Source organism: Ahaetulla prasina, chromosome 4 (genome assembly GCF_028640845.1).
Source record: "Ahaetulla prasina isolate Xishuangbanna chromosome 4, ASM2864084v1, whole genome shotgun sequence".
In the NCBI taxonomy this organism is placed as follows: domain Eukaryota; kingdom Metazoa; phylum Chordata; class Lepidosauria; order Squamata; family Colubridae; genus Ahaetulla; species Ahaetulla prasina.
In genome coordinates, this window is record NC_080542.1 from 31,451,923 (window position 1) to 31,471,738 (window position 19,816).

General features: G+C 36.4%; 3 protein-coding genes across 3 annotated transcripts; all 3 read right to left on the minus strand.

Annotated features, from left to right (window-relative positions):
* Positions 1 to 1,665: 1,665 nt before the first annotated feature.
* LOC131198150 (olfactory receptor 14A2-like) lies at positions 1,666 to 2,586 on the minus strand. The gene has a single exon (XM_058182654.1). It carries the CDS (start codon positions 2,584 to 2,586, stop codon positions 1,666 to 1,668), a length of 921 nt encoding a protein of 306 aa, XP_058038637.1.
* Positions 2,587 to 6,462: 3,876 nt separating this feature from the next.
* On the minus strand, positions 6,463 to 7,380 carry LOC131198151 (olfactory receptor 14A2-like). Its single transcript, XM_058182655.1, has one exon. It carries the CDS (start codon positions 7,378 to 7,380, stop codon positions 6,463 to 6,465), a length of 918 nt encoding a protein of 305 aa, XP_058038638.1.
* A 3,420-nt stretch (positions 7,381 to 10,800) lies between these two features.
* LOC131198152 (olfactory receptor 14A2-like) lies at positions 10,801 to 11,718 on the minus strand. Its single transcript, XM_058182656.1, has one exon. It carries the CDS (start codon positions 11,716 to 11,718, stop codon positions 10,801 to 10,803), a length of 918 nt encoding a protein of 305 aa, XP_058038639.1.
* Between the last annotated feature and the right edge of the window lie 8,098 nt (positions 11,719 to 19,816).

Below are 19,816 nucleotides of genomic sequence, written 5' to 3' on the forward strand. Positions count from 1 at the left end.
TTTCTCCTTTTTGCCACTGTTGGGCCTCAATTATTGTTGTTGTTGTCTGTTTGTTATATTTTTAATTAAATGTTTTAAATAAGTAAATTAAAAACAGAAATTAACATGTAGCAAGCAAGGAGAAGCTAGCAAGCAAAGAAAAAGCAAAATGTTTAAGAAGAATTGGGAATAAAGAAAAAAGAATAAATAAATGATTTCCAATGTTCTTCAGAGCAGTTAAAAGTGCAAATATATTTTAACCTCTCTCTAAAGTTGCATGACTTTACTTCTCTTTCTATAATCTATTCCAGTGTTGGTGAACCTTTTTTGCACTGAGTGCTGAAATCAGAATGTGTGTGCATGGGCGTGTGCCAGAACCCAGAAGAGCAGCTGCCTTATATGTGCACCAGCGAACTCCTCTTCTGGGTTCCAATGCATGCATGCATGCTGACACTGCTCTTGCAGGTTCTGGCATGCACATTTGTACTGGTCAGCTGGTCTTCGCAGCTGGTCTTCGCATGCGTGGGAGCGGCAGAAACTGGAAGAGCAGCTGCCCAGTGCCCATGTGCATTCTGGCTAGTTGCTCTTCCAGGTTCTGATATGCACATGTGCACTGTCTAGCTAGTCTTTGCATGTGCGGGAACCCAGAAGAGCAGCTGGTGACAGTGCGCATGCCCAGAGAGAGGGCTCTGCGTGCCACCTCTGCCATGCGTGCCATAAGTTCACCATGACGGATCTATCCTATTTAATATTATTGCTGTAATAAGTAAATTTCTATTTTCAGCTAGTGAGTGGCTTTTAGCTGATGGACTCACAATATGAGAGTATTTGCAAACAAACTTATAATGTACACCCACATAGTTCAATTTAAGTGTCTTTGGTAGTGCAAATCAGTGTTGTGATGTGTTAATTCTAAAGAGCATTGGGGGTATACACAATAGCCCTTGGGGTCAGCCATTCTGGATTATGACATAATATTCTGATAGGATTATGAAAATCTAAAGCTAGTAATTGAAAACATCAATTATTGTCCCAATCCTTAATTACATAAAAAGAAATGTCCACTTTTCACTATTTGCTGAAATAACGCTACTGTCAGTAATATTTTGTACCTCTAGTGGATTTTCCTCAAGTTGAAAGAAAACATCATGTCCTTGCAGTGCCTGGGAGAATTGCATCTGTCACTACTATAATTGTGATTGTGCAATCAGTCCATTGCATATAGAAGTCATTAAAGTTGGTCCTTATGGGACTAGTTAGCAAATGCTGAAATTGGAAGCCATATTTGAATCCCACCAAATCTGCAGCATGTAATCATTGCATTGCATAAATGGTAGCTGGGGAGAGTTGAAGGATAGTTTGTTAGTGAGAAAAATAATGGTTTTTCTCTTTTTACTTTTTTTTAATTCACTCCTGTTTTGGAATAAGAACAATAATCTCTGGATGCTGATTAAGAATTCATTTCTATCATGTAACTCTCATATTCATTGATGTTCTCCACTAGCTTTTTCTCCATCAATCTGCATCATGTTCCTATGCTTGAACTTGTTTGTAGAATCAAGATTTATATACTGCATCTGCATTTTTCTACTTTCAATAATTTGAGACAAAGTTTAAAACATGGATACAGTTATGCAATTCCTCTAACAATGATCAGTGTGGGGAAAAATAGAACAGAAAATATTGTCAGAAGAAAGTCCATAATTTAGACACCGCAGATTTGATATTTTTATTTCTGATGCTGTAGATAATTGGGTTAAACAGAGGTGGAAGTAAACAGTAAAGGCCAGTTTGTGTGAAATCTAAGTAAGATTGGGTGTTAGAGGGAGGTTTCAGATACGCCAAGCTCACTGTTACCCAAAACATTGAAATGACTGTAAGGTGGGGAAGACATGTGGAAAAGGTCTTCTGCCTTCCTTTCACAGAAGGGATTTTCAAAACTGCCTTGAATATCATAGTGTAGGAGACAATGATAAAAATAAAGCAACCTAATCCTAAAGTGATTATACTGGCCACAATGAATCCAACTTCAACTAAATTGAACCCAAAGCAGGACAGTTTTAGCAAATATGGAATTTCACAGAAAAACTGGTTGACAACATTGGAACAAAAAGGGATGTAAAAGGTACCGATGGTGTGCCACATACCGTAGAGAAAACTTATTACCCACACCAGAATCATTATTTTGATGCTGGCTTTCCAATTCATCACCAACTCATAGTGCAACGGTTTGCAAATGGCAACATACCGATCATATGCCATGACTGTCAGGAGGAAGTAATCAGAAGCTTCAAAGCAGTTAAAGATCAATACTTGTGCAAAGCAATCAAAGTAAGAGATGTATCTGGTGTTCATGAGAGAATTTATCATGGATTTGGGGACAATGGCTGAAACAATACCCACATCCTGTACTGCCAAATTCACCAGAAACAAGTACATGGGGCTGTGTAGTCGATGGTCAAAAGCTACTGCAGAGATGATGAGAAGATTTGCTACTGTAATTGCCAGATATAATATGAAGAATAGGTAGAAATGTAAAAGCTGCAGATGCCGATCTTTGGAGAATTCCAGGAGCAAAAAGTAAGAGACAATTGTTTGATTCTCCATCTTTAAGCTGTTGCTAAGATGAATGCCACATCTGTAGGAAATCAGAAGTGAGAATAGCATTAAATTGAAACAGCTACAGCTTGATACATACTGGAACAGAAGGGAAAATGTAATAAAAATGTGTCAGTTAAAAGAGAACTATAACATTAAAAGAATGCAAATGTCCAGTCAGATTAATTCTATATTGCAATTAATCATTGATGAAAGAACTAACCAGAAATCCTTTTATTTTCCCCCTTCCTTCATTTCAATTTTTTCCTGTTCTGGTTAAAATGTTTGCCTACCACTGTGGAGAATATGCCACATATATCTTTAGCACTGAGAAAAGAGAGAGAGAGAGAGAGAGAGAGAGAGAGAGAGAGAGAGGAGACTGAATAATAATAATAATAATAATAATAATAATAATAATAATAATAATAATAATAATAATAATATCAGAGTTGGAAGGGACCTTGGAGGTCTTCTAGTCCAACTCCCTGCCCAGGCAGGAAACCCTACAATAAAAACCCTAAAATAAGATAAAAGATTTGAGGTTTAACCTGGGAGATGGCCTAGAAGAAAATTGAATTTTTAATGTATTATTTCACTTTCACCACTAATTTTTTTTTCCAGATAAGGAATGGATAGACCAAAGAAAAACATTGTTGGGTGGGGTTTAGGTTACCAGTCGGCCACAATACAGCTCAGATGCCTTCCACTGTCCTTTCAGTCAAACATGGTTTACTGTAATTCTAGTAGTTACAGGATATAAAATAATTTAAAAAGGGACTTATTCCAAGTCAGGTCCTCTCTCAAGTGTTTCCATTTGCATTGCTGGTTGCTGTAACTCTAATCAATGTGATATTTCCCCTAAATTTTCAACTGTTGATAATATTTGGATTTATAGTATTTATTTTATATATTAATTAAAGTTTTATTTTGTACTTCTGGAATGTATGAACCTATTTAATAAAATTGCTCAGCAGACACCAGTACATAATACAAGATTAAAATTCTCATCTCCATATTCACTGGGTATTGTAGAAAAGGATATAGTTAAATTACATTTTATCAGGACAAATGAGAAATAATGAAGCTATATTAATATGTTCCTTCTGCCAATCATCTCTAGTCTTTTTCCCCAATAAAAGACTTTATTTAGGATTACCTTAATATAAGATACAAATGAAAATTAAGACACACAAAAAATGGTAAAGGAAGAGGAAGGAGAAAAAGAGAAAAAAAGCAAAAAAAGAAACCAAAAAAAGATTGTAGTCTCAATCACCTCTTCCATTCTATGTGATTCTTAGTCACCACCATACTTTTTTTCAATTTATTACTTAGTGTAGTTAACACACTTACATGCTACTATATTGATGTCTTTAAATGAATCATTCCACCCATTGATAAGTGTTGGGCTGGAGACATATTTTTTTGATTTTTTTTCATACATACTATATACTTCTCTAATTTAATAAAGGAAGATAACACTGACTTTTTAAGCTAAGCTAAAAAACATAGTTGAAAGTTCCCTTCAAATAATACTGAAGAGGGATTTTTGTCCAACTTTTTTTTTGCTATAATGTAAGTGTACTCTACAAGAATAAGAAAGTATTAAAATTTCAGCACCCTAGTTAAAAGTTAATCAACCATTTAACCAATTTTTTTTAAAAAAACCTCATGTATGCAGATGTATTCAGAAACGATGCTGATTCTGATTCATAATAATTTTAACCTAGCTTTTATAGTCTACATTTCTGAAGACAATTCTCTATTACTCTCCTAGCCCTAAAACGTTTTCTACTATAGCAAACCATCAAGTTCTAATTTCATTTTATTAAATCCTGCCAAATTGAAAAACAACAACAGAAATGCATCTAATACAGAATCAAGTCATGGATATAACTACCAATTTCCCTCTGATGCCAGTAAAAGCTTTCCTGTAAAATAATCAATACCGAAATCACTTACATTTTTTCTTGACAGAATTATTGTCTCTCTGTAGAATCTTTAATATGGGTCCTGTATTTGATAAATGCTACCCTTGTTCAGTCATGAAAAAGAGGTATCACCAGTGAGACCATTTGACTTTATATATGACAAGCTTAATAATAAGCTGGCTTTATATTTATATGACTCTATAGCTTCCCTCTAGACCATAGAATCAACATTAACAAATATTATGAGCTGCTTGATTTTTTCATACATACTATATACTTCTCTAATTTAATAAAGGAAGATAACACTGACTTTTTAAGCTAAGCTAAAAAACATAGTTGAAAGTTCCCTTCAAATAATACTGAAGAGGGATTTTTGTCCAACTTTTTTTTTGCTATAATGTAAGTGTACTCTACAAGAATAAGAAAGTATTAAAATTTCAGCACTCTAGTTAAAAGTTAATCAACCATTTAACCAATTTTTTTTAAAAAAACCTCATGTATGCAGATGTATTCAGAAACGATGCTGATTCTGATTCATAATAATTTTAACCTAGCTTTTATAGTCTACATTTCTGAAGACAATTCTCTATTACTCTCCTAGCCCTAAAACGTTTTCTACTATAGCAAACCATCAAGTTCTAATTTCATTTTATTAAATCCTGCCAAATTGAAAAACAACAACAGAAATGCATCTAATACAGAATCAAGTCATGGATATAACTACCAATTTCCCTCTGATGCCAGTAAAAGCTTTCCTGTAAAATAATCAATACCGAAATCACTTACATTTTTTCTTGACAGAATTATTGTCTCTCTGTAGAATCTTTAATATGGGTCCTGTATTTGATAAATGCTACCCTTGTTCAGTCATGAAAAAGAGGTATCACCAGTGAGACCATTTGACTTTATATATGACAAGCTTAATAATAAGCTGGCTTTATATTTATATGACTCTATAGCTTCCCTCTAGACCATAGAATCAACATTAACAAATATTATGAGCTGCTTGATTTTTTTTAACATAATTAGCAATTAGCAACTATTGTTTTCCCTGCTCTAATGAGGATTAAGCGAGAAGCATTTCATGATGTATATTCTATAACAGATTTTAAAATCTGGAATACTATTTTATAGCCAGATTTTTTTTAACATAATTAGCAATTAGCAACTATTGTTTTCCCTGCTCTAATGAGGATTAAGCGAGAAGCATTTCATGATGTATATTCTATAACAGATTTTAAAATCTGGAATACTATTTTATAGCCAGATTTTTGTTTTTATTTTGTCTTCTGGAATGTATGAACCTATTTAATAAAATTGCCAAACAAACACCCAACAGCTATGGTAAGGCCTTATCCCTTCCCCTGTCTCTTATATCCTTGGAATACAGATAGCTGTGTAGAATTAGATTTCTGTGTATTGCAGAAGACATGTGCAGGTTACAAGAATGTCTATTTCCCACTTCATGACTGTGACCTTCAATCACAAAAAAATTGAGAACGTGGAGTTTATTGTTTGTAAAATCAAGATTTATATACTGCAAGAAGTCTGATAGGAACATCTGCATTTTTCTACTTTCAATAATTTGAGAAAAAATTTAAACCATGGTTAAAGTTATGTAATTCTTCTAACAATGATCAAGCCATCAATTCCTTGCTTCAGAACAACATATGATCCAGGAAGCCAGTAAAACTGAGTGATGAAAGATCACTTAATATACTTGTATAAAGCTATTTCATAGATTATGGTATTATCTCAGTGTTAAATGAACAAGGGGTTATGTAGGAATGTTTGAAATACACTCCACTAATTCAACCTCTAAGCTGAATTCCTTGTTTTTTATCTTAAAGACATTTGACACTGGGAATCCATAACAATTTCTACTTTGATTTTCTGCTTACTGGAAGGCTGCTTCTTTAAAGGATTCAGTGTGGGGAAAATAGAACAGAAAATATTGTCAAAGGAAAGTCCATAATTTAGACACCGCAGATTTGATATTTTTATTTCTGATGCTATAAATGATTGGATTAAACAGAGGTGGAAGTAAAGAATAAAGGGCAGTTTGTATGAAATCTAAGTAAGATTGGGTGTTAGAGGGAGGTTTCAGATACGCCAAGCAAACTGTTACCCAAAACATTGAAAAGACCGTAAGGTGGGGAAGACATGTGGAAAAGGTCTTCTGCCTTCCTTTCACAGAAGGGATTTTCAAAACTGCCTTGAAAATCATTGTGTATGAAACAGTGATAAAAACAAAGCAACCTATTGTTACAATGACACTAGCAACAAGAAATCCAATTTCAATTAAATTGAAACCAAAGCAGGAAAGCTTTAGCAAATGTGGAATTTCACAAAAAAACTGGTTGATAACACTGGAACAGAAAGGGGTTGAAAAGGTGCCAGCGGTATGCAACATACCATAGATAAGACTTATAACCCACATCAGAATCACTATTTTGGTGCAGGCTTTCCAATTCATCACCATCTCATAGTGCAATGGTTGGCAAATGGCAACATACCGATCATATGCCATGACTGTCAGGAGAAAGTAATCAGAGGTTTCCAAGGAGGCAAAGATCAATACTTGTGCAAAGCAGCCAAAATAAGAGATGTATCTGGTATCCATGAGAGAATTTATCATGGATTTGGGGACAGTGACTGAAACAATGCCCAGGTCCTGCACAGCCAAATTCACTAGAAAGAAGTACATAGGGGTGTGCAGTCGATGGTCAAAAGCTATTGCAGAGATAATGAGAAGATTTGTTGCTGTAGTTGCCAGGTATAATATGAAGAATAAGAAGAAATGCAAAAGCTGCAAATGCCGATCTTTGGAGAATTCCAGGAGCAGAAAATAAGACACTATAGTTTGATTCTCCATTTCGATATTTAAATTAATCTTAAAATGAATGCCACATCTGTAAGAAATCAAAGGTGAGAATACCATTAAATTAAAATAGTGAAGCTACAGCTTCATCCATACTGGAAACAATAAGAAAAATAATAGTAAATATATGACAATTAAAAGAGGACTACACCATTGAATGGATGCCAATATCCAAACACAATAGCATCCACATATTTTAGTTCATCACTGATAAAAATACTAACCAGAAATCTTTTTCTTCTTTTCCCCCTTTGTACATTCAACTTCTTTTCCTTGTTAGGGGTAAAATATTTGCCTAGAACTTCGAACAATTTGCAACATACACATTTAGCACTAAAAAAAATTACATCAATCTGGTTTGTAGCAGATTGGAATTTTTATTGGAAGAGGTGATAGTGTATCGAGTGCTTTGATATTCCAAGAAAAGAAAGGATAGAAATACACCCACACACAGAGAGGAGGAGAACATTAAACATTTTGTTCTCTAGGAGATGTTTGGTTGAAAAATAAGATAATAAATATGGGGTCTATCCTGCGAGTGGAAAAAAATTGAATTTTTAATCTATTATTTAACTTTTAGCACTGAATCTTAATTTTTTTCCCCAGTTAAGCAATGGGCAGACTAAAGAAGAGTTTTGCTGGCTGTGATTAAATTGATCTTAATCCAACCCAAGTGTCTCCAAAAGTCTTTCAGTGAAACACAGTATGCTATAATTTTAATAGCTACAGGAAATAAAAATAATATTAAAAGGGATTTGTTCCATAATACTATATAATCCCATGTTTTTTTCTATCTGTATTGCTGATTGCTGTAACTGCTGTAAATATTACCTATGCTATGTTCCCCATAAAGTTTATTTCCCCATAAATAAACTGCTTATTATTTTTGCCTTATACTATTCTTCTCCTATATTAATGAACATATAATTTCAGTATTTATTAATTAGAATTTTATTTTACAGTTCTGGAATGGATGAGACGGTTCAATAATGTATAATATAAAAATCACAAAAGAATTGTTGCTGAGGCAGACACAAATTCATAATACACTATAGTGACTTTTATGTCTATACTCACGGAGTACTATGTAAAACCACGATGTAAAAAAGTTGTTCAGACTCTAGAAAGAGTGCAGAGAAGAGCAACAAAGATGATTAGGGGGCTGGAGGCTAAAACATATGAAGAACGGTTGCAGGAACTCGGTATGCCTAGTTTAATAAAAAGAAGGACTAGGGGAGACATGATAGCAGTGTTCCAATACCTCAGGGGTTGCCACAAAGAAGAGGGAGTCAAACTATTCTCCAAATCACCTGAGGGTAGAACAAGAAGTAACGGGTGGAAACTAATCAAGGAGAGAAGCAACTTAGAACTAAGGAGAAATTTGCTGACAGTTAAAACAATTAATGAGTGGAACAACTTGCCTGCAGAAGTTGTGAATGCACCAACACTGGAAATACTTAAGAAAATGTTGGATTTTGTCCATTTGTCCGAAATGGTGTAGGTTTCCTGCCTGGGCAGGGGGTTGGACTAGAAGGCCTCCAAGGTCCCTTCCAACTCTGTTGTTGTTATTATTATTAAAGTACAAATAACAAATGAAAATAAAAAAAAAGTTTCTTCTCCTAATGACCAGGCTCAAATTATTTTACTTTGAACACAGTATGTGAAGACCCAGCTGTCTGGAGAAGGCTATCATGCTGGGAACAGTAAAAGGAAAAGGAAGGAGAGTTAGCAGTTAGTTGGAAGAACTCTAGTTAGAGAGGCAGTGAGTTGGAAGGTATGAAAGAACAAGTTAGGGATAGATTATCTTGGAAAGAATCTATGTGGTCATTAGGAGCTGAAAATGACTTGATGGCATACAATCAATCAATCAATCAATCAAAAGTCACTCTTTGTGTAATGGCATATCTTGACAATGTATGCTTTATTGGCACTCTCAGTCAGAATCCAGTCTTAAATGAGATAAACCTTAGAGAGTGACATGGCATTAAACACAAAGGGCTGTGCTTAGGCCACTTAAGGCTTGGTGACTGAGCATTGTGGATGATGGCATTAGGCTCATATTCTCTATGAATTGACTGGTCATTGACTTCCACAATTCCTTCCATTGCTCATCAGCACCATTCTTTTCTGCCTGCCTCTGACCCAATACACTACCACATCGTGCTTCATCTGCCACCTCATCCAAATCACTTCTCACATTCAGAATAGATCGTAAACAATATGGAGATCTTGGCTAATATTCAGTACTCAGCAATTTAAATATAATCTACCAGGGCCTTCCATCCTCTGAACTTGCTTACTTCTTTCCCAAACCATTGTTTATCCTCTGGCATACTAAATTAAAAATACCGTATTTTTTGGCGTATAAGATGCAGCTTAATTTTTGAGGAGGAAAATAGGAAAAAAAATCTGCCTAACAGGTATTCATCTGGCTAACGTCCTTAGTCTGGTCAGCTTCAACACATTAGTTTGCTGATTTTTATCACCTGCTTGGGGATAAAAACAGCTTCTAAAGCACAACTGATCTTTGGAGAGAGAAGCAATGACCAAAGCAGGCAAACCACGGAGATTGCTTCACTCACTACTGCCTCGTTAGGGCTGAAAAAAAACCCACTTCACAGCTGAGAGTTGGAGGAAGCAGGCAAAGCAGAGAAGCGGAGATCACTTCACTCGCTAGCACTCCTTAAGTGAAAAAAAGCTTCAAAAAAGCTACATTCAGAGTATAAGACGCACCCAAATTTTCAGCCTCTTTTAGGAGGGAAAAAAGTGAGTCTTATACTCTGAAAAATACAATAGCCAAACAAACACCCAACAGCTATGGTAAGGCCTTATCCCTTCCCCTGTCTCCTATATCCTTGGAATACAGATAGCTGTGTAGAATTAGATTTCTGTGTATTGCAGAAGACATGTTTCCCACTTCATGACTGTGACCTTCAATCACAAAAAAATTGAGAACGTGGAGTTTATTGTTTGTAAAATCAAGATTTATATACTGCAAGAAGTCTGATAGGAACATCTGCATTTTTCTACTTTCAATAATTTGAGAAAAAATTTAAACCATGGTTAAAGTTATGTAATTCTTCTAACAATGATCAAGCCATCAATTCCTTGCTTCAGAACAACATATGATCCAGGAAGCCAGTAAAACTGAGTGATGAAAGATCACTTAATATACTTGTATAAAGCTATTTCATAGATTATGGTATTATCTCAGTGTTAAATGAACAAGGGGTTATGTAGGAATGTTTGAAATACAGTCCACTAATTCAACCTCCAAGCTGAATTCCTTGTTTTTTTATCCTAAAGACATTTGACACTGGGAATCCATGACAATTTCTACTTTGATTTTCTGCTTACTGGAAGGCTGCTTCTTTAAAGGATTCAGTGTGGGGAAAAATAGAACAGAAAATATTGTCAAAGGAAAGTCCATAATTTAGACACCGCAGATTTGATATTTTTATTTCTGATGCTATAGATGATTGGGTTAAACAGAGGTGGAAGTAAAGAATAAAGGGCAGTTTGTATGAAATCTAAGTAAGATTGGGTGTTAGAGGGAGGTTTCAGATACGCCAAGCAAACTGTTACCCAAAACATTGAAAAGACCGTAAGGTGGGGAAGACATGTGGAAAAGGTCTTCTGCCTTCCTTTCACAGAAGGGATTTTCAAAACTGCCTTGAAAATCATTGTGTATGAAACAGTGATAAAAACAAAGCAACCTATTGTTACAATGACACTAGCAACAAGAAATCCAATTTCAATTAAATTGAAACCAAAGCAGGAAAGCTTTAGCAAATGTGGAATTTCACAAAAAAACTGGTTGATAACACTGGAACAGAAAGGGGTTGAAAAGGTGCCAGCGGTATGCAACATACCATAGATAAGACTTATAACCCACATCAGAATCACTATTTTGGTGCAGGCTTTCCAATTCATCACCATCTCATAGTGCAATGGTTGGCAAATGGCAACATACCGATCATATGCCATGACTGTCAGGAGAAAGTAATCAGAGGTTTCCAAGGAGGCAAAGATCAATACTTGTGCAAAGCAGCCAAAATAAGAGATGTATCTGGTATCCATGAGAGAATTTATCATGGATTTGGGGACAGTGACTGAAACAATGCCCAGGTCCTGCACAGCCAAATTCACTAGAAAGAAGTACATAGGGGTGTGCAGTCGATGGTCAAAAGCTATTGCAGAGATAATGAGAAGATTTGTTGCTGTAGTTGCCAGGTATAATATGAAGAATAAGAAGAAATGCAAAAGCTGCAAATGCCGATCTTTGGAGAATTCCAGGAGCAGAAAATAAGACACTATAGTTTGATTCTCCATTTCGATATTTAAATTAATCTTAAAATGAATGCCACATCTGTAAGAAATCAAAGGTGAGAATACCATTAAATTAAAATAGTGAAGCTACAGCTTCATCCATACTGGAAACAATAAGAAAAATAATAGTAAATATATGACAATTAAAAGAGGACTACACCATTGAATGGATGCCAATATCCAAACACAATAGCATCCACATATTTTAGTTCATCACTGATAAAAATACTAACCAGAAATCTTTTTCTTCTTTCCCCCCTTTGTACATTCAACTTCTTTTCCTTGTTAGGGGTAAAATATTTGCCTAGAACTTCGAACAATTTGCAACATACACATTTAGCACTAAAAAAAATTACATCAATTTGGTTTGTAGCAGATTGGAATTTTTATTGGAAGAGGTGATAGTGTATCGAGTGCTTTGATATTCCAAGAAAAGAAAGGATAGAAATACACACACACACAGAGAGGAGGAGAACATTAAACATTTTGTCAGGTTCTCTAGGAGATGTTTGGTTGAAAAATAAGATAATAAATATGGGGTCTATCCTGGGAGTGGGAAAAAAATGAATTTTTAATCTATTATTTAACTTTTAGCACTGAATCTTATTTTTTTTTTCAGTTAAGCAATGGGCAGACTAAAGAAGAGTTTTGCTGGCTGTGATTAAGTTGACCTTAATTCAACCCAAGTGTCTCCAAAAGTCTTTCAGTGAAACACAGTATGCTATAATTTTAATAGCTACAGGAAATAAAAATAATATTAAAAGGGATTTGTTCCATGATACTATATAATCCCATGACTTTTTCTATCTGCATTGCTGATTGCTGTAACTGCTGTAAATATTACCTATGCTATGTTCCCCATAAAGTTTATTTCCCCATAAATAAACTGCTTATTATTTTTGCCTTACACTATTCTTCTCATATATTAATGAACATATAATTTCAGTATTTATTAATTAGAATTTTATTTTACAGTTCTGGAATGGATGAGACTGTTCAATAATGTATAATATAAAAATCACAAAAGAACTTTGACTTTTATGTCTATACTCACGGAGTACTATGTAAAACCACGATGTAAAAAAGTTGTTGAGATTCTAAAAAGAGTGCAGAGAAGAGCAACAAAGATGACTGGAGACTAAAACATATGAAGAACGGTTACAGGAACTTGGTACGTCTAATTTAATAAAAAGAAAGACTAGGGGAGACATGATAGCAGTGTTCCAATACCTCAGGGGTTGCCACAAAGAAGAGGGAGTCAAACAATTCTCCAAAGCACTTGAGGGTAGAACAAGAAGCAATAGGTGGAAACTAATCAAGGAGAAAAGCAACTTAGAAGAAATTTCCTGACAGTTAAAACAATTAATGAGAGGAACAACTTGCTTGCAGAAGTTGTGAATGCACCCACACTGGAAATACTTAAGAAAATGTTGGATTTTGTCCATTTGTCCGAAATGGTGTAAGGTCTCCTGCCTGGGCAGGGGGTTGGACTAGAAGGCCTCCAAGGTCCCTTCCAACTCTGTTGTTATTATTATTAAAGTACAAATAACAAATGAAAATAAAAAAAGTTTCTTCTCCTAATCAACTCTAATATTTTTTTCCAATAAAAAACTTTACTGAAATGTATCTTAGTACAAAGTACAAATGGAAACAAAGGCAATAAAGAAAAAGAAAATGATGAAGGAAGAAGGGGAAATGATTTGAGGGGAAGATAGAAAGAAAAGAAAGCACAGATTTCCAATTTTTTTCAGTGTAGTATATTAGAAAGTAAAATTTCAGTCTAAACTTTTTATTATTTGCTTTCATATAATTAATAATTGCTAGTCATTTCTATAACAACAAATGGGAGGACCCCTTACAGGACGTGCTGAAGAATTTGGAAGGTATCTGCACGATAAAATCGCTCAGATCCGGGACGGGATGGACACTGATTGGGTGGATCCAGGCGGGATGACGGAGGCATGTCTTGAGAACATTGTTTGGGCTGAGTTCAACTCTGTGACTCCTGAAGACATGGACAGGATACTGGGGAGGTTGAATGCCACCACATGTTTACTGGACCCGTGTCCCTCCTGGATGGTACTGGCCACTCAGGAGGTTACACGAGGTTGGCTCCAGGGAATTACTAGTGCTTCTTTGATGGAGGGAGTCTTCCCAGCTGCCTTGAAAGAGGCGGTGGTGAGGCCCCTCCTTAAGAAGCCTTCCCTGGACCCGGCTATTTTGGCTAATTATTGTCCCATCTCCAACCTCCGCTTTTTAGCAAAGGTTGTTGAGAGTGTGGTGGTATGGCAGCTTCCCTGGTACCTGGATGAAACTGTTTATCTAGACCCGTGCCAGTCTGGCTTCAGGCCTGGGTACAGCACGGAAACGGCTTTGGTCACGTTGGTTGATGATCTCTGGAGGGCACGGGACAGAGGCTGTTCCTCTGTTCTTGTCCTGTTGGATTTGTCAGCGGCATTTGATACCATCGACCATGGTATCTTGCTGCGACAGTTGGGGGGCTTGGGGGTGGGAGGCACCTTTTTGCGGTGGTTCTCCTCCTACCTCTCTGACCGTTCGCAGACGGTGTTGACAGGGGGACAGAGATCGACCGCTAGGCAACTCACTTGTGGGGTGCCGCAGGGGTCGATTCTCTCGCCTCTCCTGTTCAACATCTATATGAAGCCGCTGGGGGAGATCATTCGTGGCTTCGGGGTGAGTTGTCAGCTGTACGCTGATGATACTCAGCTGTACATTTCCACCCCAAACCATCCCAATGAAGCCGTCGATGTGATGGCTTGGTGTCTTGAGGCCATTCGGGTCTGGATGGGGACAAACAGACTATGACTCAACCCATCCAAGATGGAGTGGCTGTGGATACCAGTGTCCTGGCACAGTCAGCTAACCCCATTGCTGACTGTGGGGGGCAAATTGTTAGCCCCCAGGGAATCGGTGCGCAATTTAGGCGTTCTCCTGGACGCATGGCTGTCTTTAGAAGACCATCTGATGGCCGTCGCCAGGGGAGCTTTTCATCAGGTTCGCCTGATTCGCCAATTGCGCCCTTTCCTGGATCGGGACTCGTTATGCACAGTCACTCACGCCCTCGTTACTTCCCGGCTGGATTACTGCAATGCTCTCTACATGGGGCTCCCCTTGAAGAGCACCCGGAGGCTCCAACTGGTACAGAATGCAGTCGCGCGGGGGATTGAGGGAGCACCTCGTAGCTCCCATGTAACACCTCTCCTGCGCAGGCTGCACTGGTTGCCAGTGATCTTCCGGGTGCGCTTCAAGGTGCTGGTTATCACCTTTAAAGCGCTCCATGGCATGGGACCGGGATACTTACGGGACCGCCTGCTGCCGCCAGTTACCTCCCATCATCCGGTGCATCCAGTCCGCTCTCACAGGGAGGGCCTCCTTAGGGTGCCATCAGCCAACCAATGTCGGCTGGCGGCCCCCAGGGGAAGAGGGTTCTCTGTGGGGGCTCCGGCCTTGTGGAACGATCTGCCGGTGGGACTCTGTCTTCTCCCTGATCTTCGGACCTTTAAGCGCGAGCTCAAGACCTTCTTTTTTCACCAAGTGGGGCTGGCCTGATTCATTTTAATACTGTGGGTTTTTAGTGGGCTTTTAACAGGGGTTTTATTCTATTTTGTAATTTTCTTACTTAATATTTTTAACATACAGCAATCAAATTAGATTTTTAAACTGGATATTGTATTTTAAAAATTTTTGGATTATTGGTGTTTTATTTGCTGTACATCACCCTGAGTCTTCGGAGAAGGGCGGTATAAAAATTTGAAAAATAAATAAATAAATAAATAAAACTAATCTGATTATCAAAACCCCAAATCAAGGTTGTTGTTTTTTTTCTGTTTCAAGCCAAGGTCTGAAAGCAATTTCCAAGTAGAAACAAAGCTGGATAGATTCATTTCCTTGATTAAGACAGTTAATTTGGCCATCTGTGTCAATTTCACAATTTTTCCACCCATTCTTCCATTGTAGGAATTGATATATCCTTTTATTTTTGTACATGTAAAGTTCTCACTGCACCAAAAAAACACATTAAGGAAGTTCAGTTTTTTTTTCATTCAATAGCCATAAAAAGAAAAGTTTCTGGTTTTGATTGTATATTTTTTCTAATGATTTTCTGAATTAGGACATGAATCTGACCCCAATATTTTTTTACTTTCTCATAGGTCCACTTCATAGGATAATAAGACATCTGCATAAAGACATCTTTATACATCTGTAATAATTTGTCAGGCATTTATCAACAATGGATCTTTTTGTAAAAATCCTCTTTTAGGTTATAATTCAATGTAAATTTCAACCGTTTCATCCACATACTTTCCCATTGTTCCAGAATTATATTGTAACCAAAGTTTTTGAATCATAGTGTTTAACATTCATTTTCCAGATTCAACTTTAACATTTTATAAACCTTAGCAATAACATGTTCATCCTTATCACACAATACAATTTCAAATTCAATTTTACAGCTTCAAAATCATAACTTTTCTTATCTAAATTAAATTTTAATAAAATTATCTATTAATCTGTTAATTTAAATATCTATTTGGTCTTTCATCTTTATGTTGCTTTTGTTTAGTGCACTATACTTTGATCTATGTGACTAAAGATATCCACTCACGATCTACACTAGTAGTTACTTTGTTGTCATAAAAGTAGCAGGAGTTAAAATTCTCTGTCAACATTTCTTCAGATTAAATATTAGAACAATTTTTTAAAAGAAAAAATAGCTTCTTGAGGATCCAATAATGCAGGAAATTATTATTTGTCCTCACTGGATGTTTTCAAGAAGAGTATCGGCAACCATTCTGTCCAAAGTTCTTTAATTTGGATCTGTCCAAGGAATTCTATTCTGTAATCTCAATCACCTCTTCCATTCTATGATACGTTTTTGTAATTCTTAGTTATCACCACACTTTTCTCACAGTTTATTACATATACGTTTCAGTATAATTAATACAATAAAGTGCCATCATGATGTTGTCTTTAAATGGATCACTTCGCTGATTTAATAGTGTTAATTTGGCGGTATACTTTCTTGATTTCTTTCCATATACTTTCTTATATACTTCTCTAACTGAATAGAGTAAACTCACTTTTTAAATTAACTTGAAAACGTAACTGAATATTCCCACAAAATAATATTAAAGGAAGATTTCCCCCCACCCTTTTTACTACAATGTAATCACACCCTACCATAACAATGAAGTATTAAAATTTCAACACCATGTTTAAATGTGAATCAGAGATTTAACCAGTTTCTTAAAAAAAATATCATATAGCAATTGTACCTAGAAATGAAGTTAGGCATGCTAATTCAGCAATTAATGATCAGCTCACACAGTACAGGCTAAATGTGAGCAAGCTGTAAAATACCTCTATTTTTAATATCCTCTGTGGAGGATATGCCATCATGTTAGGTATGCACTTTTTTATTATTTAGGAAGTATTTATACCACCCTCTTCCCTGCAATTGTTGTTAGTTGTGAAGTCGTGTCTGACCCATCACGACCCCATGGACAACACATCTCCAGGCCTTCCTATCCTCTACCATCCTCTGGAGTCCATTTATGCTCATGCCTACTGCTTCAGTGACTCCATCCAGCCACCTCATTCTCTGTTGTCCCGTTCTTCTTTTGCCTTCAATCTTTTCTAGCATTAGGCTCTTCTCCAGTGAGTCCTTTCTTCTCATTAGGTGGCCAAAGTATTTCAGTTTCATCTTCAGGATCTGGCCTTCTAAAGAGCAGTCAGGGTTGATCTCCTCTAGGACTGACTTGTTTGTTTGCCTTGCAGTCCAAGGGACTCGCAGGAATCTTCTCCAGCACCAGAGTTCAAAGGCCTCTGGCCTTTCTTTGTCTCTCAGCCTTTCTTATGGTCCAGTTTCACAGCCATATATTGCAACTGGGAAAACCATAGCCTTGACAATACACACTTTTGTTGGTGATGTCTCTGCTTTTTAGTACGCTGTCCCTGCAATAGATTCACATTATTCTGATTCATTTTAACTTATCTTTTATAGTCTAAATTTCTGAAACCAATTCTCTGTCAAGCCTGAATCTGATTTGGTTGTGGGATTGTTTATAACCTGGTGCATTCTCACATGAATTCAATTTGACACAGGAGCTAAAGGACAGAGAACAGAAGTGGATGGAATCTTCAGCCAAAACAACATAGTTAGCCATTGAGTCGGATATATACCAATGGCTGGTTGACCAGAAGAGGAGGAGTGAAGTCGCCAAGCAACCAGCTTTCATTCCAGTTGTACAATGTGACATATTGTTTTGGAAAATTGAGAAACACTTACTTATTGTGGGGTGATACCCTTTTAGTACTGGCTTTCCACCTGTTCATGGCAAGATGATGTATCTAAATAAATTTGTGTTGTAGATTGGATATAAATGATGTCGTATCCCTCCCCCTCTGTTGACATAGATAGCTTCATTGACCCCTCTTTCAAACCAGGGGTCTTCTCTGTCCAAAATGTGGACTTTGCTGTTTTCAAACAAGTGGCCTGTGTCTTTTAAATGCAGATGGACTGCTGAATCTAGTCCTGATGTGTGTGTTCTCCTATATTGTCCCATCCACTTATGAAGTGGTTGTTTTGTTTCCCCAATGTACAGATCTGCACATGGCTCATATTGTACTGTACATATCATGTTGCTAAGTTTATGTCTGGGTGTTTTAACTTTGCGGTGGACAAGCTTCTGCCCTAGTGTATTCTTGAGTTTGAAGTGTGCACATATGTTATGTTTGCTGAAGATCCTCCTGAGCTTTTCAGATATGCCTGAAATATATGGAATGATAATGTTGCTTCATTTATTGTTTTCTTCATTATCTGTTATGAAGGAGCTCCTGTAGGATCTCTTTTGAGATTTGATGAAGGCCCACTTGGGATAGCCACATATTCTGAAGGTTTCGTTGATATGTTTTCGTTCTTTTTCTTTCTATCATTGCTAGTAGGCAGGCCTTCAGCTCAATGGTGTAGGGTTCTGATGACTCCCATTTTGTGCTCCAATAGGTGGTGGGAATAAAAATGTAAATATTGATCTGTGTGGGTGGGTTTTCTATAAATGTTAAGGTTTCTGTCTTCCTTAATGTGTATGTTCACCAAACATATCAACTCTGTGGACAGATACATTAAATTCATTAAATACAGGAAGGTGTTAAGGAAAATAGTCTAGCACAAAAGTATTACATTTTATGTCTGCCCACTTCAGCAATGTAACTCTGGTTGCTGAACAATATTATAATATATATTAAAAATGCAATAAAATATTATTCCAAATCAGCTAACACAATAGTTTTTTTTTAAATATAGTGGTTACACTCTTTCATACATTGTCCAACTTCTACTAGTTTAGAAAAAAAAACACAGTATAATGCTTCACATGAATCTAAGAAGAGGCAGGCCTCTTAGAAGTAAACCATAGTAAAAAGTTTGACTTATTGCACAATTTTGGTACCTAGCAAAATGTATTTCAAATGTGGGATGACATCATAAGGAATAGTATGATGAAAATATAATTCCATATTTGGACATACAGGTATACCTTCGCTTATTGATTAAAATTATTTTTCCTCATTACTTTTCCTGGGCTTAATTTTAAATGATGAGTAAGTTTCATTTTGCTATGGAATATTATATGAGAAATGGAAATGCTGTGCTTTTTTTAAAACTTAAATTTCTTCTGGTGGTGGGATCATAGAGGTCTTAAACAGTATGCCAAGGATTTGGAAACCCAATTGATTTTGCTGCATACCCAAAGATGTGTTTTTGGATACTCATTGGCCCTTTTTCAACTTTGACCCAACATCAAAGCCAGATATTAGCTCTAAATTCAGGAATCCATAACTCTGGTTTCATTCATTGTCCTCCTAAAGATTTTTTTCCAGAAAATCTAAAAGGTATTGCAGTTGAACACAGACTTTGCCTCTGTGATGACAGAGACTCTGAAACTAAAACATGCTCCTTTTTATTGCTTCTATTAAAAAGATAACCCATTGCAATTAATAACACCACATTTAAGTAGATTTCTATGCTATTTTATTTACAATTTTTGTTATCCAATCAATGCAATCGTATTTCTCCTAATGT